Source organism: Borostomias antarcticus (genome assembly GCF_949987555.1).
Source record: "Borostomias antarcticus genome assembly, chromosome: 16".
Classification (NCBI taxonomy): Eukaryota; Metazoa; Chordata; class Actinopteri; order Stomiiformes; family Stomiidae; genus Borostomias; species Borostomias antarcticus.
Genome location: NC_140249.1, coordinates 6,698,927 through 6,723,096, shown reverse-complemented (window position 1 = coordinate 6,723,096; position 24,170 = coordinate 6,698,927). Strand labels below are relative to the sequence as shown.

The following is a 24,170-nucleotide window of genomic DNA, read 5'->3' as shown; positions in this document are numbered from 1 at the left end:
TATATCTAGTTAACTCAATATTTTCTAGGAACTTGCTGTTAAAGGTTCCGTGTGTTTTATTGTATGTATGCTATAGTGGGTTACTGGGAAATAGCTAGCATATAGTTGCTTACCATTCAGGGAAAATATTTGTATTTATTTATGAACTCTGAACTTTATGAATTATTGATAGTGTTACGTTTCTTATACTGTAATATTTATGCTATGCTATGAATACATGCTTTGTAATATGTTCTACCTAATACAGTAATATATATATATATATATATATATATTCCAGGAGCTTGCTGGATTGTTATACATCTATTATACATCTCTTTCCAATTTTTTTTCTTCCCTCTGGAAAATTAGGGGTAGGTATATGTTCTCCCCCCTTTCTTTCTTTCTGTATAGAGCATTGTGTTGCTTTTGTGTATGAAATGTGCTGTATAAATAAAGTTTGATTTGATTTGATCTATGCGTGTCTCTCTATGGTTGATTCACAATGCACTTTACCTGACAACAGTGTAGGCTTGTTTTGTATGTTAATAAATACACATTATAAACCCACTGAAAGGAGTTGAGATTGGACCTCTCAGACCTGACTATTCACAGCAGTTTGAAGGCTGTTCCATGGCAGATGGCAATCAATATTTAGGATTCCTTTTATTTGTCACATGTATTCTACGGTGAAATGTTGCATCACCCAGTAGCCCAGAGACAAATATGTGTTTGTGTGGTTCAAGCTTCCCTCAAGCTGACATTTTAAAATACCAATTATTTCTATTGTTATTCATTCTTCAAGATGTTACTTTGTTTTCAACTGACTCCATCCTGCGATACAAAAGTAAGTGTTAAAATATTTCAGCAAATTGGAAGGAAGTCCTTTGATGACAAGGTTGTAATTTAATGATCAGATGCCCTGGATGGACGATGCTGTTATTGCTGTTATCACAAATGTTGTTTTGGAGGACATTAATCTGTTGCATGGCCTATGTACATTAGTATATGAAATATGAGATATGGTAGTCAAGGATAAACTTTGCTGTAGTTGGCTTTGATGAAGCTTTGCCTCTACGATCATAATGGCCCTTGTCTCTGGGTGAAGGAGGAGTCAAGAGTTGGGCAAAATTATTCAGAACATCAGATACATAAGGACCATTATGATTGTGTAAACATTTGAAAATACTGAATGTATAAGCTCTTTGATGTAACAAGGACAGCTGAAAATAATGAATGTATGCTCTTTGATGTAACAAGGACAATAACTCATACTTAAACTAATTTGATTCCCAACCTCTAGCCAACAAGAGAGGCTCACAAACTGACTGACAAACAGTAGAAACTGATATTTTGCCAATGCTTTGTTTTATAGCCGGTATCCTAAAAGTCACCCAGGTGGTGGAGTGAGCTGTGCAGGTATATGAGCAATCACCTCTGATCGTAAACAGCTGTCACAGCCCCTGGCGCAGATCGGATGTGTTGTTGCAGCAAGATAGGCTGCTCCTGATTTGCATAGGCTACACCTGATTAGTCTCATGCTACAGACACACACACACATGCACACACACCCATGAACAGACACACAGACACACACATGTCACATAACAGTCAGTTGCATAAAAGCCCTCAAATTAAGGGGGGTAACTTTGGATTAAGGGATGACTTTTGTTGTGAGGCTGAAAGTTGTGTGGCCACTCTCTGGAGAAGCCTTATCAAGTGGAAATTCCATCCATCCAATCAGTAATTTGAATTAGTACCTACCATATATCTGAGGGTTGCCATCCACACAACAAAATAACAGGTAACAAAATAAACAGATAAAAAAAATACACCCCTGGTTTCCGAGTCAAGAATATCACAATAGTTACAATAATGGCTTTTTCCATCACCATCTTTTTAATGTATAAACATTCAGAAATTCTTGGGGAAAAATCATCCCTGGAAAACATTTATTATAGACCATGTTGTTGTTGTTGTTGTTGTTGTTGTTTACAGTAACTATTCCTTCATGCCGCAGACATCTTTCAGCTACACCACAGAATGTTCAATACCCTTTGAAAAACGTGATTGCTTCCTAAGGGAAATGACCATCAAAAGGCTCATTGTTCAATTAGTTTCTTCCCCTCTGATTGATGGTGTCTTGAGTATTGTTTATGCCACAGAAGCCTGTCATTATACAGTGTAATATATATTTCGTACATCTTACGGTACCAAGCCGCAGTGAGGAGAATACATTTGAATGTATTTCCATGAGATTAAAACATCTTAAGTGTATATGCGCTGACCCGAGGACACTTCAGGATGGATCCTCTCTCGCCTTCGATGTTTAAGGGATAAAAATGAAAGCTGCTGCAAGTGTTCCAGTCAGCCGGAGAGAAAGAGAGAGAGGGGAGAGAGCTACTGTCGAGGGGGAGGGAGAGAGAGACAGAGAGGGAGGAGGGGGTGGGGGGGGGGGGTCTCTGCAAACAGACTTTCATGTACTCAGGCTGACAGGCGTTTGAAGTAAGTGGTTGAGTTTGAGATTAGGCTGGGAGGATAGAACTGCCTTTAGAGAGACGGAGAGAGAGAGAGAGGGGGGGGGGGGTAGAGAGGGAGATAGAGATAGAGATAGGGAAAGAGTGTGAACCTGAACTTTATCCTCCATGTTTATGAATATTATATTTCTCTCACAGAAAATATATTCAAATTGAAACAGCCTTTCTCAGTGCATGAGTAGAGTCAAAACACTTACTAACAAGGTGTTAGAAATGAAGAGATATTAATTTAAATGCTGTTCACTTTAAACATGGCTGCAGGGCATCATTAGTCCCCTTAATCATTTTCCCTCTCAGGGTTTTTCCTGATTTGAGAGCCATATTTACACTTTGATGTTTGGGTGGACGAGGAGACTGCCAGCGCTGTGGGTCCCTTAAGCTGGTGTCCAGGGAGAAAGCCCTCTGGACAGGAAGTACTAAGTCAACCTGCCTCTTCCTCCTCCCATGCCCAAACAGACTAGGACCACATTAACGCGTTTTCAGTTGATTCAGATTGAGACTTTTTCAGTGACAGGACAGATTTCCTCCCAGGTGAAGCCTAGCTTGGTTTTCCTCTTTCCCTCAGACTTCGAATTTTGATAATTCATTATATTTAATTCATATCATTATCACTTTTTCATTATCACCTTGTGTAAAGGATATACAGTATGGTACCACTTTACATTACAGCACGGTAAGTAATACCCTGGTAATATCTACATTATTACTGGGGAATTACCAACAAATTACTACAGTAGTAGTTACCGGTAGTTATTAGTAGTAGTTACCATATAGTTACCCCCAATCCCTATTTAAGGTAACTACTAGTCATTTGTTGGTAATTCCCCAGTAATAATGTAGATATTACCAGGGTATTACTATGTTATTACCGTGCTGTAATGTAAAGTGGTACCGGATATATTATAACATTATAACATGTAACTGTAAACCCATTTTTGGTGAGTAAATTTGGAATATCCTGAGTGAGCTATAAAGTTATACATCCCTAAAGCTAGATTAATGTACAGTATGTAATGGTATAACCATGGCAAAATGAAGATTTAGGTTGGACAGCAGCAAGCCTCAGATAATCAAGGTTATTTTTCTTAATAATTATCCATAATAGGTATGGTCATACCAGTACCGTCCAATTTCTACTCATGCTAACTTGACATAAAAGTCCCAAAATAAAGTTAATTGTGTTGATCCTTTAATTCTACAACTTACAACATCAACACTTGAAAAGACAACCTCCTAACTGTGCACTACCCTTCTGTCCAACAGTCTTTCACTCTCCAGGAGATGTTTACCCCTGCCAGCCCAGAACCAGGCACCATGCTCTGACAGCGTCATCCCACCTCATCCCTCATCCCAGGAAAAACATTATTCCTAGGAATTTCATCGCTCATTGTCTGTGTCCCAGGAGCTTCCCTAGTGACAGGGAGCGGGCTGCTGGGTCTCTCTGTGTGGTGGCTCAGAGATCGTCCATGTGCTCCCTTCATGTTTCTCTCTAAGGAGGATTAATGGCAGCCATGACAGTCCCACCTTCCACAGACACAGACAACCCCACTTAAAGACCACTTAGCTCTGAATGCCGGCTGAGCTACCAAAGAACCTCATTGCCCAGATCTGAAAGTTTTTCAAGACCTCTTCAAGCCTCTTTTTATGCCTCATATACCGCATGCCATCCTTCTCCTGATTTGTCAGGTTCAGCTGGTTTTGATGTATTCTTGCAGGCTGACTGACACAACCTCAGGATTGTTTATTCCCCGTTATCTCCTTTTGTGTGTCAAACGTGGTATTGGTGAACTTGTTTGTGTAGGGCAAAACCTCCCGCTGTCTTAATAATGGATTAGCCTGAGTCGCTGAGCTGCATCTGTGTCCGAAGTCGAGAGTAAAAACAGGAGCTGATCGGTGCTGTGTAATATCCGGTAACTTTTCATTGTCTCAGGAGTGTAGTTTCCTTGGGTCTCAATACTTTTGCGTCTCTGGCTTCTAGTCCACATGCTCGTCTTTACAGGGGCAGTGAGTCAAAGTTGTGCCCTGCATTAACTGTGACGAAAACCAAACTGTATGTTTTAAACAAAAAACAAAACAAAAAAGAGAAAGACTAAAACCAAACTGTAGGTTAGTCTCTCCCAGCAGTGCTTTCTTCGACTCGGGAGAAGGCAGCAGTGGAAGGTGGATTCACAGCACTGCAGGCACGTGCTCAGCAGTTCAACCAGGGGGTAAGGTTGGCGACCCACTCTGAGGCAGTAAGCACGGGCAGTTTAACAGCGTGGTCAACATAAATAATGACTGAGTAAAATTCTGCTGACCAGTACATTGCAGTTTACCGTACAGCCTAGACTGACGGGCGGTCTGTTAGGAGGTGATTGAGGGAACAGCAGATGTACTGTACTACTATGTAGAATTGTCTAAGCGTACCTGAAGAGAACATTGTGTGATTTGGTTATCAGATGACAGAAGTGAATGAGATGGACTGTCTAATTAATTGTTATAAATGGCCCATTGTGAAGACGGATACTCTAAGTAAGTTAATCTAAGACAGGAAAGGATTGAAAGTAAGCAATAAAACGATGCACACCAATGATTCTAGTCAGGGGTAATGTTTCCCTTACATCAAAATTTGTACTGCTGTCCATTCCAGGCCATTTCATGCGCAAAGCAACATCAAGCCTAAACCAATTTGTTTAGGCTGTTTCCCATTCTAAACATTTCCATTAACCCCCCCCCCTCCTGCATGCCATGAGATAATGTCCAAGTAATAATGTTGGACATACATTTTGGGAAATGTATAAATCTAATCATTGCAGGGATCACTTAACATGTGCTATGGAGTTATCTCATTTGTATCAACTTTATGGAGCAGAAAGCTGAGTTTGATCAGAGCTACTGCCATCATTAATCAAAAATGTCCACTTACTGTACGCTTCCATGGAATACAGTATTAGTATTCCACTACAAAAAAATGAAGAAAAGTCAACAGGAAAAAGATCAACTCAGGAGAAGAAAAACATCTTCTTGTCAACATTCTCATCAATATTCAATCTAAGTTATTGATTGCTATCATTATGACAGTACTCTTGCTCTCTCTCTCTCTCTCTCTCTCTCTCTCTATATATATATATATATATATATATATATATATATATATATTATCCAGGGATCTGTGACCAGAAAATAAAAGCAAACCATATGTCTACAAGACCAGGCTGACGCAAGTGAAAGCTGAACCACCTCAGCGGTCTACGGCTAATCAGAACCCGCAGAGGACAGACCTGGACAGCGTCAGGAAGGACTGGCTTCAACGACACACCATTTACTCTTCCTTTCACTGGACAGACGTGTATATTCATCACAGAAAGGGCTGTAACACACATGAATAAATGAGTACATAAAGTGAAGAGTGAATCTGCCTCTTGCTTTATGTGGGAAAGGATGGGGTACTATCACGGTGATTCACACTTCCGACCCGCTGTTTGTGAGGCGCAGAGAGGGGAGTCTGCTGGGTACAGAGACTAATGTGACCTCGTGGTCCAGCCTCGGAGAGAGAGAGAGAGGACTGGGGTGGAGAGGGAGAGAGGGTATAGGGTCTGGGAAGGTTGTCCTGCGTGGTGTTGTTGTGGCCCAGTGTGTCCGTTAGCGTATCTGGGCCCTATCCTGGGCCTCGGCCAGCAGACAGTTCAGTGCCGTAGCATGATGTTTCCTAGTCCATTAGGAGACCAATTCTTGTCGGTTAGACAACACAGCCCCAGAGGTACCAGAGACACATGTGATAGTTATTTTAGACTGGTGTAGTCCAAAGATTTACCAAGATACGTTCAAAAGGTTGAGTCTGGTTTATTGAATGAAATCAAATACTTGCGCAAGGACTTCCTGACAAACGCAGCAAAGGTGGTTCAGTCAGAGAAGTGAAGTCAGTCACTTCTGGCTGTGGCTTATGTACAGTCCAAACAAAGGTACAGTGTTTCCAGGATGTGATTGGCTACTGCATTGTACATGAATGGCAGGCGTGGCCAAGAGTAAAAACATGTGACATGAGAAAACAAAGAAAACAAAGCTCTGAATCAGGACGAGGAAGACCAAGGTGGGGCCCCTCCGACCTAAACAAAGAGATGAGGAAGAGCTATGCAGAGTGTGCTCACAATTACAAAAGAGGGAGAGCTGAGGTGTTTTACATGACTGAAACTGGGTTTTGCAGGGGACTTGGGGGGAGGTGACAAATTACAAAGACAAAGGCCCAAGGTGTTTGGATGTAAATTCCTGGACAATCCCTCATTTGTGCCTGAACAGGCACACAAATATAAAATCCAAACACAGTGTAAACAGTCAGCTATGCTATACATGTGGAAAGGAAATAATCTCTCCACTAGGTGGAAACTTTAATTATTTTCTCTCAACGTGCAAAATCACACACCAAAACCCCTTGCTTCAGAAATTCAACAGGAAACAAGATAAAAAAGATGACATGATTATATACTATTTATAGTCTAAGAGTGGACAACCATTCACCAAAAAACAAACTTGATTTAACAAGGCAAAAAAAAGATAAAATGGTTACCAGTGTAAGAGGGGCAAAAAACCTCTTGGTCAATTTAGAGGAAAAACCCAAACTTATTTATCAACTCATGTTTCAACAATTGCAACTCTTGTAAACAAATATGATATTGTCCAGATTATTTCAAAGTTCATTCACTCTTGTGAATAATCGCATGTGATGTCCTATGGAACATAGATTCCATGTGTGCGTTTCTGAATGTTTAATGTAGGTTCCAGTGTGTGCGATCAGAGGTGCAGTCCGATTGCTCATCAGAGGAGAGGAGAGTGTGGCGGTGACTGTCTGTCAAGGTCACTCTTGTTCACAGTGTATCCCAACAGTCATTTAGGTGACACTTCTCTTTTGGGCAATAGAATGTCATTTGGGGAATGCAAGGCGTCTTCTCTTCTAGATCGCAACTTCGATGTCGCGTTGCTTGAAATCAGTTATGTTCAATGTTAGTGTGTGCAGGTGTGTGTGCGTGTGTGGTGCATCTTGTGAGGAGGTGACCAGCAAGGTCATTTTTCCTCCGATTCCTCGTCAGAGGAGAGGACAGTGTGATGGCCCATGGTTATGGCCTCTGAGCCCTCTGGTTCAGCTGCATTCTGATCTCCTGGTGTTTGCGATCCCTTGGTGGACCGTCCTCTGCTGCTTGGACCCGTCGGCAATGCTTGCATGGATCCAACGAAGTCCTCTCAGATCGCTGTCTGCGTGATGAGTAGAAACTGGTACGGCCCGAGCCACCTCGGCGAGTTCCAGCTCCTTCGTCTGTGGTCGTGGACCAGGACCCAATCCCCAGGAGAGATGTGATGCAGGAACCCCTCCTTAGCCTCAGGAAATGGCGGTCCTCATTCTGTTGGAGACATCTGTTAACATCCTCCGCCACCCCTGTTTTTGAAACATGATCTGGCCCGTGGGCTAGTTTGAAAGCATAATGAAAACATGAACGAGGTAGTACAGGTTTGTCATTAGGCCCTAGATACAGGTTAGTTTGGTGGTGGAAATGTGCACTTAGTCCTTCATTTCTTTTTCTCCGCAGGTGGAGCAGATGCTTGTAGGTCAGAAATGTAGGCTCTTGAACTGAACCCGGTCCATCCCTGTACTGCTCCACGTAGGGCCGGCCCGGGTCGTGCTGCTGGAGGGCTCACCTCGGCGCTCCCGCCTCCAGCACAGGCTGATGAAGTGCTCCGTCTGTGGATCCACAGATGAGAGAGACAAACAGAGACAAAACAGAAGAGCAAAAGAGAGTCCTCTGGTCTGGTCTCCCTGTTCCCTTCTTTGGTCAGGAACGGTTATTCAACAGTCTGTAGGAGATACTCAGAAACATGGTTAAGCGCAAGCTCCTGCTTTGGGGAAAAAATGTTGTTATTCTGTCAGGAAAACTTAAACAGGGTGACTGTTCAAGTGTCATTTAGAGCCAGTCTGCAGTAGCCTACAGTGACATCAGGGGCAGCGTTAGAATGACTTCAACACGCCCAGTCCCCAGTCATGATCAAGGCAATTGGGTTTGGCTCTAGCATTTCTCTCACGATTTTATGAAAATAAAATAACCATATTCTCGTCTCAACAAAACAACACCCCCTAAGGGTGAAAGCAAAAATTTCCTGAAGTCAGGATAAAAATAGATATGGGTCAAAGAAAATGACACTAAAATGAACTGGCTTCATTTACAATTAACTAATCAAAAAACTCCATCAAAGCTTCATTTGTATAGCTAAAATTTTGTATATCTAAAACCCTCCCTCTTCTGCATTTGAGGACAGAGTATTTGGGCACTGCTTTGGACAAAATGGTCTCTTCTCCGTTTCATACTTATCTGTCGCTCACAGTGAGTAGGTGACATGGCGTTGGTCTGCATCTCACGAACCCCAGATCGCCCATCTGTAGGGAAACAGGCCAGTAACCTCCGGTGTCCTGTGCCCGTCTCCTGGTTCGGCATTCACCCATCACTCCCGGAACGACAGTTGTCAACAGCAGGTTCCAATGTCCCCAGGAAGGCATGATCCCATGATCCAGGCTCCTCAAAGACCTGCCGCCCAGGGTCCATAGCACCTGAAAATTAAGACTCAAAACACAGACTGGGTTCAATAGCAGAGGAGAAGGCCTAATGCCAGCTCCTCAAAAAACACATTATCATTATATGAATGAAAATTCATACAGTAGAAATGCATAAAACGAACAGCTTATGGCCATTCATTGACTATTGAAACAAAACTCCTGAATCAAACACCTATTCAACCCTGTCAGACTTTTGAGTTCGCTCTACATCTATTTTATCCTGTTTATTTCCCTTAAAAATTAAAACTCTCTATCTTGGCTAGTTTAAAATCACCCTTATGGGTTGTTCAAGGGAAATCCAACAGGTGGCGCTCGACTTCAAAATCGGAGGCTCTTCCTTCCGGACCTGTTCGGACAAATACCTCGTAGAAAGGGGTGGCTTAACTCGTAGAGAGAAGGGGCGTGGCTAATGGCGCAACAAGTCGAGGGGGAATCTAATTTTAAATCAGAGTTATTCTGCTGGGGAAATGGTGGAGAGACTGTTTGCTGAATCTCCTTATCTTTCCTTCCTGACCTAAAAAAAAAAAACTCTCGTTCTACTCTCCCAAAATCTTAAAAACAGACCAGTCTATAGGATTAACAGGCTTTTCCCTTAACCTAGACATCTCAACCACCTCTAGCTGCTTAGAATCTTAGAATTTAACACTAAAATGTCAGATGTGGATGTAAGAGATCGAAAATGCTTTAGCACATAACGAAAATCTGCCAACAAACGCTCGCAGAATAATGCTTGAGCGCAACAATCTCCTCAGGCTAGACACGTTTAGCAGTAGAAATTCTTTACATCCTCTAGCATATTGTTAGTAGCCGGGGTTACAGGGACACCTAGTGGTGATCCCAAAATGTTGCATGTATGACCCGGAAGTTGTCTTTGGCAGCGCGGGGAAATTTAAAGAAACAAATCCCAAATAATCACGACGCAGCCTAAAACCCCAAAACAGCAATGAAAGGAAACCTTATAGTTAACTCACGGCGGGAAAGAACATTAAGACACATTAAATTCGCTTAGTACTCACCCAGTCAGCGAAGTGCTTTGTTCTCTTCTGGCTCAATGGCGGAACACCGCGATAGCGGAGTTTTCCTTATCTCCTAGGCAACCAGCTAGCTAGCCTACTGGGAATCTAGCAGAATTTTAACAGTCTAAAAAGGGTACAAAACAATACTTTACCTGGATCCATGGCGCGCATAACAAACAATAATCAAGAGCCGAGGCTCAAACAGTGAACACATAAGACGACCAACCCCCCGTGCACATGCAAGAGAGAAACGTAGCAGACACACGGGAACGCAAACAAAGGACGACCAAACGACGACCAATATACGACTTAACACACAAACATGAAACAAAGGCCCACGTTTTACAACAAATCATTCTCGGCTGCACTAGCAATTTGGTCCAGGCTAAACCTTCCGTTTAGATCCTACCAAAATATGTACAGCCCCTCTGGTCAAAATCTCTACCAGAAACGCGGATTGCAAAACTCTCAATTCCGCCCTGTAGCTACATCTCCATTGAGCAAAAACTCTCTCAACTTGCTCTCGGTTAAAACTCTCCCGCGACCGGCCAAAAAGAAACCTGTTCTGTGCCAAACTCTCACTTGAACAGCTGCTAAAACTCTCCCGCGACCGGCCAAAAGGAAACCTGTTCTGTGCCAAACTCTCACTTGAACAGCTGATACCCTCGTAACGAAACAAGGACGAAGTCAAAAGACAATACGATATAAAATCTATTGCTGTTCACATCTCCTTAGATAGTTACTTACTAAATACCCACGCTGGGGTTTCCTGTTTTCAACCAATCCAGACCAACACAACTGAACCAAATCAAGGCAAATACAACTCAGAACCACAAGAGGGTTCGTTTAAACGTACCTGTGCGCTTCAAGAATCCAGTGGAAGAACTGAGGAAATAATCTCGGCTCGTACATGAATGGCAGGCGTGGCCAAGAGTAAAAACATGTGACATGAGAAAACAAAGAAAACAAAGCTCTGAATCAGGACGAGGAAGACCAAGGTGGGGCCCCTCCGACCTAAACAAAGAGATGAGGAAGAGCTATGCAGAGTGTGCTCACAATTACAAAAGAGGGAGAGCTGAGGTGTTTTACATGACTGAAACTGGGTTTTGCAGGGGACTTGGGGGGAGGTGACAAATTACAAAGACAAAGGCCCAAGGTGTTTGGATGTAAATTCCTGGACACACACACGCTTGCGCACACACATACACACACACACACATACACACACACACACATACACACACATACACACACACACACACACACAAAGAGGCAAAGAGCAGCAGACCGTCCCCGTCCCTCATCCCGGCCCCTGTCACAAACGCTTCTCGTCGTCGTCGTCATCGGGGCGTTCGTTCTGTGACTCCTCTCAGCTGGTTGCCAGGCAACCGCAGCTGCACGAACACTCTGTGGCGGAGGAGGAGAGAGAGAGGGGGAGCAGGGGAACCTCTCCTGGCTCCGGAGTGGCATCAGTGCTGGGTACAGATCCTCTCACAGCAGCTGCTGCTGCTGCCGCTGCTGCTCTCTCACTCTGGCTCTGTTCAGTCAGGCAGGGAGACACTCAGTGAAGCGCAGGAGAAGAAGGCTTGTTACACAACTAATCATTAAGATACAGGTGTGTGTGGGGGGTGGGGGGGGGGCGAGGGGGGAGGGTGGGGGGGGTGTGTGCATCGTGTCAAGTCAGTGAATGTGTCCGCCGTCATTTTCGCTGGACTATTTTGTAACTGAGAAGACAGGAAATAAGCTGAAACTCACATTCCTGTGCATGATAAAAGTTTGACAGTGTGTTTTAGTCTTTGGATGGGGAGTGCTGGGTTGAGGTGTTAGCTTAGAGAGAGGCGGACGTCCATGATTAGAATGGTAGACTGGACAGGGGTCTTTGGAGGGATCTAGGCGGGATTTGTGGGGCGTTCAAAAGAGAATGGATTTTCGCACGTATGAAACTGCTTGCTTCCTCCCTTCTCTGTTTCATCTGCCCATCGACTGACTCCTCCAGCTCCTCTTTTCAACCTGACATCACCTCCCCGAGCAGACAAGGAGAGACCAGACCAAAGGAGGGGGGAGGAGAGCAGAGGAGGGGGGTGAGCAGAGACCGCTGGCTGCTTGAGCTAGTCAAGGTGAAGGAGAAGACTCTGGGAGATGAGAACTTGGCCACTAGTGAGATGAAACTCGGGGAGCAGACGTTCCGCCGCCGAGGATACGACCAACCACAGCCCTCCGATCGGACTTCCTGGAAGACGAGCCAGCCCTCTCCAGATCCCCTCCAACACCGAAGGATGAGAGGAGCCGACTTTCCCCTTAGTTGCCAGGGATGTCTGTGCGCCACGGAAAGGTGTCCCCCTCCAGCATGTCCAATGCTATGTTCCTCCTGATGCTTTGCAAGGTAAGTCATCTATACTCACACTGTTTTTGATTCAGCTAATTTATTGAGCATAAATCATTTATAAGATATTAATGTGGAGAATGATTGTCAAGTCTGGAATTGACTGCACCATTACAATGCTTTATAAATGGACTCACACATTTGTCAAGTTGTCGCTTCTGTTCTAAACTCTTGGTAAAGACAGTAAAGGGCAACCTTGCTGTGGAAGTGTGACTGTCGTCTCCCCTGTGTTGCTGGCTCACTCAGCTGGGGGGGCCATATGTTCAGGTGACACCTCCACGTGCACCACTGGGACCGTATCTATCAGCGTGTTGTCAACAACCGATTGATTTGATGTTTTAGACAAAACGTTTATGATACATTAACAGAATAGTCAGGAGTCATGTTTCATCAACAACCTTCAGGGAGGAGGGATGGGAACAGTCGAGTAAGAGAAAGGAGAAATATTGTTTCAATTTAATACAAAAGAAAGATTCTCCTGTGTCTGATATCCTCTTTCCCTGTTCAGTTAATGATTACTTCTCTCAGCATGATTCCACTTTATCAGCTACAATGAGTGAAATGCATTGATGAGGCTCTATTGCTCTTACAGTACAGTACAGTAATATAATAATGACTGTTATAATGACTGCAATAGTACTGTAATATAATAATCACTGTAACTAACAGTACGATTGTACAGTAATCACTGAAATAGTCCTGCAATATAATAAGCACTGTAATAGTACGGAAATATAATAATTGTAATAGTACTGTAATACAATAATCACTGTAATACTGCTGTAATATAATAATCACTGTAATAGTACTGTAATATAATTATCTCAGGTTAGGGAGAACTCGAGCAGTGTAACAGCTCGATTCAGCAGTAACTGTGGAACCCCCCCCTTCAATCCCCTTCTGGAATGATGTGTGTGTGTGTGTGTGCATGCGTGCGTACGTGCGTGCGTGCGTGTGTGTGTGTGCGTGCTCCTCTGTGCGTGTGCCTTTGTGCATACACAGACCTGTCCTCAGTATGGGGGTTGGGGGTTGTTTGTTTTAATAATTCCATTTGAAAACAACAACAGTGCCAAAAGCAACGCGGCCTGTCAGAGTCACTTAGCATCTGTTCGACATGCTCAGAATTATTCAAGTGGCAACTGCCTTCACTCTACTGGTCTCAGGCAGCCAGGCCCCCACAGGCAGAGCGGGAGGGACGGAGGCTGGAGCTCCAGGTATGACGCCACTCTCCTTCCAGCCTCATGCACTTTTCATCTGATCTGGGCTCGAGGCTTTTGTTCTGAAACGCCGGAATCAGGTGTGAATCATTATTCTCTGTAAACCTCAGACTGAAACACACAGGGATGTTCACTCTCAACAATATACTCTGCTTTGAAAGTGTTGATCTACCTGATAACCCAGAACAATATGTCAGGGAGAAATCAGTCTCTTTTTCTCAATTTCTCTCTCTCTCTCTCTCTCTCTCTCTCTCTCTCTCTCTCTCTCTCTCTCACACACACACACACACACACACACACACACACACACACAAACATATGCACACACCATACACACATACACACACACACACACACACCTCTTGGCCTCATTAGCTTTCCAATAGACCCACGCATGTATTTGTACTCACCTAGCATACAGAGTGTACAGATAATCTTTAGACAGGACAGTCACACTGGCTCTAGCTCTGGGTGTGAAACAGAGAAGATTGGTAGATAATAAATATTCACTGACAAGGGTACAGTACACTGCCGAATGATGCCAGCGCTGCCATTGCAATCCAAACAGACCCTCAGCATCTCTGAACCCTGAGGGTCCGCTCAGCGGCCAGGTGTTGGGGGAAGGTCTGGGCGGTCTCCAGAGACACCGCTGTGCTGGTGAAGTCGTGTCCTCCGTACCCAGATTTGGCAGAAACTGGATCTCTCTGACTCTCTCTTCCCCTCTCCGCCTCTCTCTCTCTCTCCCCATCTGTCTCTCCACCCTTGCTCTCTCTCTCCATCTCTCCCTCTCTCTCTCTCCATCTCTCCCTCTCTCCATCTCTCCCTCTCTCCCCCTCTCTCTCCATCTCTCCACCCTCACTCTCCATCTCTCTCCATCCTCCCTCTCCCTTTCTCCATCTCTCTCCACCCTCATTCTCCACCTCTCTCTCTCTCTCTCTCTCTCTCTCTCTCTCTCTCTCTATCTCTCTCTCTCCATCTCTCTCTGCCACCACTCTTTGTATCAGCAGCGAACAGCTGTCTTCATGCATTAAGTAGCAGCCAATGGAACACAAAGATTCTCTGAGGTTGAGGGAAGCCCTGTTTATAGCACTCCCCATGAGGGCCAATAAGATCATAGCACTCCCCATGAGGGCCAATCAGATCATAGCAGTCCCCATGAGGGCCAATCAAATCATAGCACTCCCCAAGAGGGCCAATCAGATCCTATTGTTAGAGCTGTGAGGCAGAGCATAGAGCACTCCAGCCACTGTAGAGACTGAAGCCTGGATGAACCTGGATAACCTCTGCTATACTCTGTAACTGGGATAACCTCTGCCATACTCTCTGTCACTTTTTCGGCTTGCTTTGCATAATGTAACCCACTGATGGACGTTGTCTGGATCTGTGTAATCTCCAGTATGGTTAGCATGTGCTGTGGTTACTGTAGCATGTCCAGAACAGCTCTCCTATTGTTTATCATTCACGCGCACACACACACACACACACACACACACACACACACACACACGCACACACACACGCACGCACGCACGCGCGCACACACACATGCACGCATGCATGCACACACGCACACACACACACACACACACACACACACACACACACACACACACACACACACACACACATGCCAGTGCCTGAGACAAATAATCTCAAACGTAATTCTTAGAATTGCAATCTGCCTTGGTAATATGCATAGCCATATTACAGATGGGGGCGTGGGGCGTCTGTAGCTCAGGAGATTAGAGCAGGTCGTCCAATGATCGTGAGGTTGGCGGTTCGGATCTCGGCTCCTCCTGACAACATGTCGAAGTGTCCTTGGGCAAGGCACTGAACCCCAAATTGCTCCTAATGAGCAGGCTTGTACACAGTTGTTCACAGCAGCTGCCGTCATTAGTGTGTGAATGTGTGGGTGAATGGGTGAATAAGAGGCCTTCATTGTAAAGTGCTTTGGATTAAAGCGCTATATAAGTGCAGTCCATTTAGATTTAGATCTAATGGTTAACATCAGGCCCATGTACTCCTATGTAAGTGAAGTACTTTCACAGATTATTAAGACTTTGCTAATTCTTCCTCGAACCACGTATCTCTCTCCTTTGCTCTGTGCAAATAAAGATCAATCTAATTGGCATAATTGTGCCGTAATTTCGGACGGGCGCTCTCTTAACCCCAGCACCAATGTAGCCGGCCACACTCCTCAGTTCAATTACACAGATGGAGGTTCCCACACTAACAACAATATAGCAAACAACCGTGCAAAACTGGATTAATCATCAAAAGTGTATTTTCTGTAGACATTGTGATGGATGGAGAGAAGACCCTGGCTGAATGTTTAATCTTGACTCACAGGGTTGTACACGCCAAGAGACTGTCTGGTATTCACCTGTCCTGAAACACAAAACCCCGGTTTTAATTGATGTACTGTAGTGGGCTACATCAATAAAACTACAGTATATCTTAACAGATGATCCTGCCTGTTCTGAGGTACGACACCACAACTCCTAAGCCTTTTAACAACTCCTCTCCCAATCCCAGGTACATCTTAAATACTCTAGATGTTAAATAATAAATATTGGGTCTCAAGCTTCAGGTTAGGACTACCCAACTGAGCAGCCCGCCACTGCGATGGGTTTAAGTGTTCATGGAGCCCATTGACCTGGTGGAGGAGCTTGGGGCCTCTGAAACCCTCTGACCCTGTTTAGACTCGGTCTTAAAATGTGTTTTGGACGATCAGATCACAAGTGGACAGCGAGACACAGCGTCGTTTACACCTGTGTCTATCATCCGTCTTCAAATGTGTCCAGCAGACCACTTGTGTTTGTATATAGTAACCATAGTAACTCACTCACTCCTGCCTACGTGCGTGTAGCACAGGTTTGACTTCAAGCGGATTCCAAAAAAGTGTGCATGAAAGCAACCAAAGATGTTTGAATAACTAATGTACATAGTAGGACTATTCCAGCTGTTTCGATTGATAGGACGAGACAATTGTGACTTGTAAAAGAATGCAGGATAAGTCGAAATAGGAGAAAATGTATCCTGCATGGAGGACGTGTTTTCCTGTTACGTCTTTGTCGGGGCCGCATCAGGATGCATTAGCATTTAGACTGCTAAAGATATGCGGTCAAATGCTTCCCAGACCACCTCGGCAAGTGATCTGAGGAAACGTTTCACAAAACGTTTTGGTTGCCGTCTTTAGCGCCGTCCACTTTGAATCTGATCATCCAAAACATACTCTACAACCCAGTCTGAACAGGGTCTCTGTGTCTCTGTCTCAGGACACCGACCTGCCCGAGCTGCTACAGTACAACGACCTGGCAGGCAACACACTCTTGAACCCCTGTTCCTTCACAAAACAAACACAGACCCCTGCTGCAACATACATTCCTTACCCCCCCAACCCCCCAACCCGCAAACACACACACACACACACACACACACACACACACACACACACACACACACATACATACACACACACACATACACACACACACACACACACACACACATCCAAACACACTTCTGCTTGGGTCACACAAACACACCTTCCCTGCCTCATTAGACTCAGTGCCATGTACATGTGACATATGAAATATTTATTGAGGTAATTTTATTCTAAACACACACAAACAAGGTAGAGCCCTGGCTCTCGGACAAGGCTCTCGTAAGCCCCACAAGTGAGAAAGCAACAGTTTTGACTCTGGAGTGTTTGACTAAATCATTTACTGATATTGAAACACACTTAAAGCAGTTGACTATATATTTTATTCAGTGGATGACAGAAATTAATATATTTTTGATGAAAAATCTGTGTCTATTAATAAAATATTGTGCTGTAAAAGCTTGGGGAGAAGTAATGCAACATGCAAGCCACTGTGTGTGTGTGTGTATGTGTAAATGTTTGTGAATGTGTGTATGTAAATGTAGGTGTGGGTATGTGTACTGTATGTGTGTATGTATAGTATGTGTGTGTAAATGTGTGCGCGTGCGTGTGTGTGTGTAAACGTGTTATTCTTGTTATTATTGTTGTTGCAGCTGCAATTTGTATGTCAACGCTTACCTTGCACATTCCAGGGCCAAATAAGACAACCGCATACATGTTTTATCTGTCATATATTTCACATTGACGTAAACCATATCGTATCATAAAGCTGACAGAACGTCACATCAAAATCAAGCCATTCAGTAAATTTATGATAACTCTCTCATTACATTGCTGACTTCATAAGTCTGTTTCCCTCCTCTCTGCTCTGCTCAGGCCCGGCTAACCGCTACATGCTAACACGTTACTTCAAACTGATGCTTTTCAAACACATGGTGTCAGAGCCTGTGGGAAACATGCAGTAGTACGATCAGCTCTAAGTCTTCACCTTCACAGATTGCCCTTTATTTGCTTCATTACTTTGGGAGACGGCTGTGGAGTTAGAGCGGGTCGTCCAATGACCGCAGGGTCGGTGGTTCGATTCCTGGCTCCTCCTGTCCACATGTCGAAGTGTCCTTGGGCAAGACACTGACCACAAACCACAATGAGCATGGCAGCTGCCGGTGTGTAATGTGTGGATGTAAATGGGTGAATGAGAGGCCATTGTAAAGCTCTTTGTCCATTAAGGTAGAAATATGCTATTCTCCATTTACCATTTGCTCTAGACACCGTTGTTTAATTCCTCAACATCCTATGTCAATGTGAAGAGATCAATAGTTATAAATGTACTGATACATTGATTAACTGTGCTTGTCGTCACTATCTCCCTCTTCCCAGACCGGTTTGAGAGGGAAACTGCAGACTTTTCCAGGGAAGATGGTAAACACGGCCGTGAGGGATGAAGAGAAGGGCATCCAGGACAGGGAGGGGAAGGAAGAGTCGATCCTGGCCATGCTGGGCATCATCGGAACCATCCTCAACCTCGTGGTCATCATCTTCGTCTACATCTACACAACCCTGTAGACGACCAGGCAGATGGGACCGCCTGAGCTATCACACTTCCCGCGTCTGCACCACTAATACTGACAGCCATGCCGAACGGCCGAGAGTCAAAACCCGGAAGCGAGGATACATTTCTAGACTTCCATAATGTTCAAAATGATCTAGGATGGTGTGATCACCGCATCACATACTATATCCGACGGCAACGTCACAAAGTGGCATCGAGACTACGGAAGACTGGTCTGTTGCCGTGGGGACTGTGGCTGTTGACGGCATCCCACATCACAGATTCTTTAGAGTGATAGCTCACATTTGCATGTGGATGGGGCAATCTGATTGGTCTGTCAGGCCCTGCTTTGCCGCTCTCATCTGCACCAGGGCAGTACAGAGACTAGGAGCTGAAGGGACTGAGTCTGTTGCGGCAGCTGTTTTTATTTTTCAAAGACAAAATGACATTTTAACGTTAAAATGGACGAAAAACGTTGTCTTAAAATGGATTGATGACATTCAAACTTGGTGAAGAGACATGTAGGCTACTGTATGGGCAACGTGATCATGAGCCTCAAAGGTTTCTCAAATGTACGCTGACTTAATATGTTGTAAAGACACTGTTTACACTAAAACACTTCAGAGCTGGGTTTGAGTGTCTAGTGGATATGTTGTAGCAACATGTTCATCAACCTGGTTTCATGATTGTTCTTATTATGTCTGACTGATAACTATTTTTCAAAAAAATTGTTTTGGACCTTAAGTCATATTATATTAATTAGTTCAAATTATTGATTATACTAAAATCTATTGTTAATTGTGTTTATAGATAGATTAAAAGGGTCACAGTGGGGTAGGTCTATTTTGAGAGTAGAAAACAATGCAGGGCTTGTGTGTCTCTGGTACGATCCATGTAACTGGTGAGGTTGGAGTGATTATACCACACACATGTGATGTGCGTTTATAAAGTTGACGCTGGAAAAATTACCATTACAGTGTAGTCAAACTGTATCTAAATGTATATAGCATTTACTGAGCTTCAGAGTGTTGGATAGATTGCTTTTTGTGTCGCCCACTCCCTCAGTCAACTTAGCCTTGAGCATAGTGACTGAAATGCCTTAAAACACAAGGGAATTGGTATTTCCATCATGTATGTATTTAAAATGTCAGACTGATGCTACTTTCTGATGAGGTGAGTTTATGTACATATATTTTCTCAATGTTTCTTTCAAATTACAATGTGAATAGTCATATACTATACAATCGCATTGTGTTGCCTTTGTGCATGAAATGCACTATATAAATAAAGTTTCATTTGATCTGATACTACTGGATGAACTACAGTATATCTAAAAGACTGTGCCGCCCTGTCTAGTTACCTACGTAAGATCGATAGATGTACAACTAATCTAAAGAGCACAATTGAAGAATGATCATCTACAGTACATGAGCAAAATACTCTTTGTGTTTGCCTCAATCTAAACTCTAGTGATTTCAGAAAGTGCCTGAGTATAAATCTCTTAATCTCCCATAATCCAGATATTAGGCAGGAGAAGAACATTGTGCAAGGGCTTCAAATGTTCCTTCCAAAGTGATTTACAGGTGATATTACCAACATTGTGTGGATATAATATTGTTGATTACATTACATTGATTACATGTGTTACTTTTCCTACTATGGAGTTGTAAAGTCAATAATTGTCTCTCTAAAGTTAAAGTCTCCTTCCGTCGTTGGCAGAATTTAGTTATGGATGGGACTCTGAGAGTGAAACCGTACAAACACGTGGACAGTGTAGCGAACGTATCTCAGATTTGTAACTGAGTTTGGTGGTCCGCTAGCTTCTCTGCCTGTTCTCCCTTTATTAAAAGCCTCTGCCTAAGGGTCCTGGTGCTGTTCTGCCTAGCACAGCCTGGCTCTCAATAACTATCCATTTTCTGTTGATTTGGCTCCCCAGAGCTATCGCATATAAAGTGTTTGCTTACTTTTGAATTTGCCCATAATACAAAGTTTTCACTAACTTATTGGGGAAAGGTAAGATGTTCCCAGACATGCTCAGATCCTATCCGTTCATTTGTCCTTGGATATGGATTTTTTTCAGCCTGCTGTTTTGTTAAGAATAATCTAATAAAACAATTCAAACATTCAATTGACATGAGTGTTGCCTTTTATTATTTTTCATATACTTTTCTTCACAGACTAGGATTGCTTCAAAGAGATGAACAGTATAAATAGAACAGATTATCTGAACTGCCACATCAAGTGGTGGCTATACTGTATGTAATTTGTTCTGCAGAACATCTAGTTTTGACATTGTTTCAAGTTGAAAGAACATAAAGTAGTGTTTAGAGAAGATTTACACCTGAATGTGGAAGGCGCTCGAGAATACTCTCAGCAGAGGCTTTGAAGAGCATGACAGTTCAGTAAAGATAAATACGGTGCCTTCAAATGGAGAAGAAGAAAAAAAGACTGAAGTCTGAAGCGTTACATTCTATGAGACAGATATCTCTGTCCAATCCCAAATCAATCTGAAAGACGTAAAAAAGGAGAAGGAACACAGCTAGCCAGCAGGGCAAAGAGAGTAAAACCAAATCACACACATACCAATCATCCTAAACAAGGCTATCCATCTTCTTTTTGTTTGTATCATTTAGGTCATATTTGTGTCAGAATAATTTCTCCCTCCATTAGGAAACCAGCTGGAATTGGAAGCAGACTGGAATAATCCTGTTCGAGGAGAAATTTGAAGAGAAAAAATGTGAATAAAAACAGCTCAACTCGTCATTTTGAATCCAACGGATTAGGCAACGAACCAAGTAAACAATATTTTTTAAGATCCACAGCTGCTTAAATTCACAGAAGCCTAGGAGTCTGCTTTAAGCTATTGTTTCAACTGGATACATGAACAACATAGCTGAGGCTCATTCCACTTTGAAGCAGAAGGATGCTTGCTGAACAATGAGAGGAAGATTGCAGATGCCGCACGACTATGACTCAATCAAGCTGATTGTCTAAGCACATATTCAGTCTCTATCGAGCCGACACATTTAACATTCTTTAATGTTCTTATGGGAATCTGAATGTCGATTTATCCATTCAACAAAGGCACTAAATCCTTTAAGAATGAAGCACACCAAAACACAGTGTACAACTGCAGTTATACATAGACCAACAACAATCTACTGACTGTCTGACTGGATGTTCAATCAAGTGATAACCAGTGCATATCCATAAATTAGACCTAGACTCTATATTACAAAGTTATAGACTCCACATTATAACATTTTAAGACATATTACATCGCTGTTTGAAGCAACCCCTCACATGTGTTCATTGTAAACCGTAAGATTCAGGAAGCAAATAAAACCGAGACGCCCCCTGAGACGGCCTCACCCTGGCCTCTGAGAGGGCCTCACCCTGGCCTCTTGTCTCAGGTGATTCTATTCATTAAGAAGCAAGGTCACGTGTCACCAGCCCGGAGCTATGGCTGCACTGCAGATGCATCTGAATCTGAACTGCAAAATAAACCCCAGTAAAAACAGTACTATTTGGATGGAGCAAACTACACTGTTTGGATGGAGTGAACTACATGTGCTGTTTGGGGTGAAAGTAAACTCACAAGTCAGTTTCTGAAACCTTGCTCGACTAGAGACTGAGGATATTCATCCAGATTTTGTCATTCAAAGTGTGTGGAAACAATTGAGTAAAAAAAAATTCAATGTCTTTAGGGCAGCCCTTCATATTAGAACGGTGGCAGGATGATGTGTGCTTGTAAACACAGTCAAACATACATTGAGCAACAAAAGAAACACCTGAAACAATTATTTCTGAGTGGTTATCATCTCTCTATAATGGCAGAAATGGACGACCGGCCGGCCATCTCGGAGATCTCCTCGGATTGTCATATATTGCAAGACTTGGGTAATAGTGGCTTGTTGCTCTTCTGGGGCTATTTTGTACCATTGCATAAGCAAAACAGGTGCATAAGGTGAATCTCTCTCTCTTTCGCGCGTGCATGCACACATGCCATCTGCTATCAACCTGCTTGCCTTTCTCTGTAACCAGGTCAAAGTTCATCCAGGATTCTCCTAGTATGGACCCTCCCTGTATATCTCACAGGATCTGAGAGGATTTCCCCCAATAAATATGTCCTACATATGTAGATGTGCTGTCACAGAGGGTGCACATATCCTGCTGCCACATGTTTATTCATGCAGGGACATAAATCCTGTGAAAAGCCAAGACAAATCCTGATATAAATGTAAAACTTGAGAGAGTGTCAAAGTGTCAAAGTGTCAGGCTAAGTTTGGGTGTCAAATTACAGATCTTTCTTGTGAGGAGTTTCTCTGGTTGTCACCGGTGCTGAACCTGGAGCAGAAGACATGGAATCCATGATGCTGAAATTCCAATGACGAAGATGACAGAATAGGTCTACCAGCATCTAGCATACTCCAGTAATGAAGATGGCAGAATAGCTAGCTACAGGTCTATACACCCCCTATACACCTGTCAACATGTCCTCTACCTCAAAGTGTGAAGAATTTGTAGCATATTTTAGAGACAAGATAACTGGCATTAGGATGAATATCACCCAGTCAAGACCAAATATTTTGCTTGATGACCCTTGTCTTCCATGGAACAGTGTTATGAACTCTTTACACAGAGATGCTGAGCAAAGTGGTGCGACAACTTAAGTTGTTTACCTGCCCCCTTGATCCTATTCCCACCAAGTTCTTCAAGACTATTTTTAACTCTGTATCCGTGGACACTTTAGCTATTGTAAATTGTTCCCTCAGTACAGACATTTTTCCATCAGCACTTGAACCTGCCCTGGTGGAAAAACAACTTAGACTCCTCAGTCCTCCTCAGAACAATCTCCTACCTCCACTTTTTAAGTAAAATTCTCAAAAATGTTTTATTCAAACAGCTAAATGATTTCCTAGCTGCAAATTGTATCCTGGACATTTTTCAGTCAGGTTTCTGCCGGCATCATAGTACACAGACACAGAGGTCAAGGTTGTCAACGACCTCAGAATCACTGCTGACTCAAAAAAGATCTCTGTCCTTGTCCTCCTGGACCCGAGTGCAGTGTTAGAGTAGATCCTAATATCCTTGTTAGAAGACTTGAGAGCGAGGTTGGCCTCTCCGGTCCGGTCCTTGACTGGTTTAGGACTTATTAAACTGGCCGAGAGTTTTTCATCACCCCTGACCATACTGTAGCTCAAAAAACACTGAGATGGCATATGGGGTCCCACAATGATAGATTCTAGGGCCCTTAGTTTTCAGTCTGTACATGTTACCCCCTATGTGATGTAATGAGAACCGTAGTTACCATAGGTATGCTGATGACACCCAGCTCTACATTTCTGTGACCCCCCCACCGACTACAGCTCAATTGACTGTTTGATAGAATGTATTGCTGACATAAATGTATGGATGTCACAGTACCTCTTCCAGTTAAACCAGAACAAAACTGAAGTATTGATCATTGGTGAAAAAGGGGAAAGAGAGAGACTATTGGGGCACACAGTCTGATGGCCTCACCAAA

The 24,170-nt window shown here is 43.4% G+C and overlaps 1 protein-coding gene across 1 annotated transcript; it reads left to right on the top strand.

The window, feature by feature from the left end:
- Positions 1-12,456: 12,456 nt before the first annotated feature.
- Positions 12,457-18,657, top strand: tunar (TCL1 upstream neural differentiation-associated RNA; the record flags this gene model as incomplete). The annotated part of the gene is made up of 2 exons (XM_084451136.1): positions 12,457-12,492; positions 18,472-18,657. The coding sequence occupies 2 exons, from the start codon at positions 12,457-12,459 to the stop codon at positions 18,655-18,657; spliced, it is 222 nt and encodes a 73-aa protein (XP_084307262.1).
- Between the last annotated feature and the right edge of the window lie 5,513 nt (positions 18,658-24,170).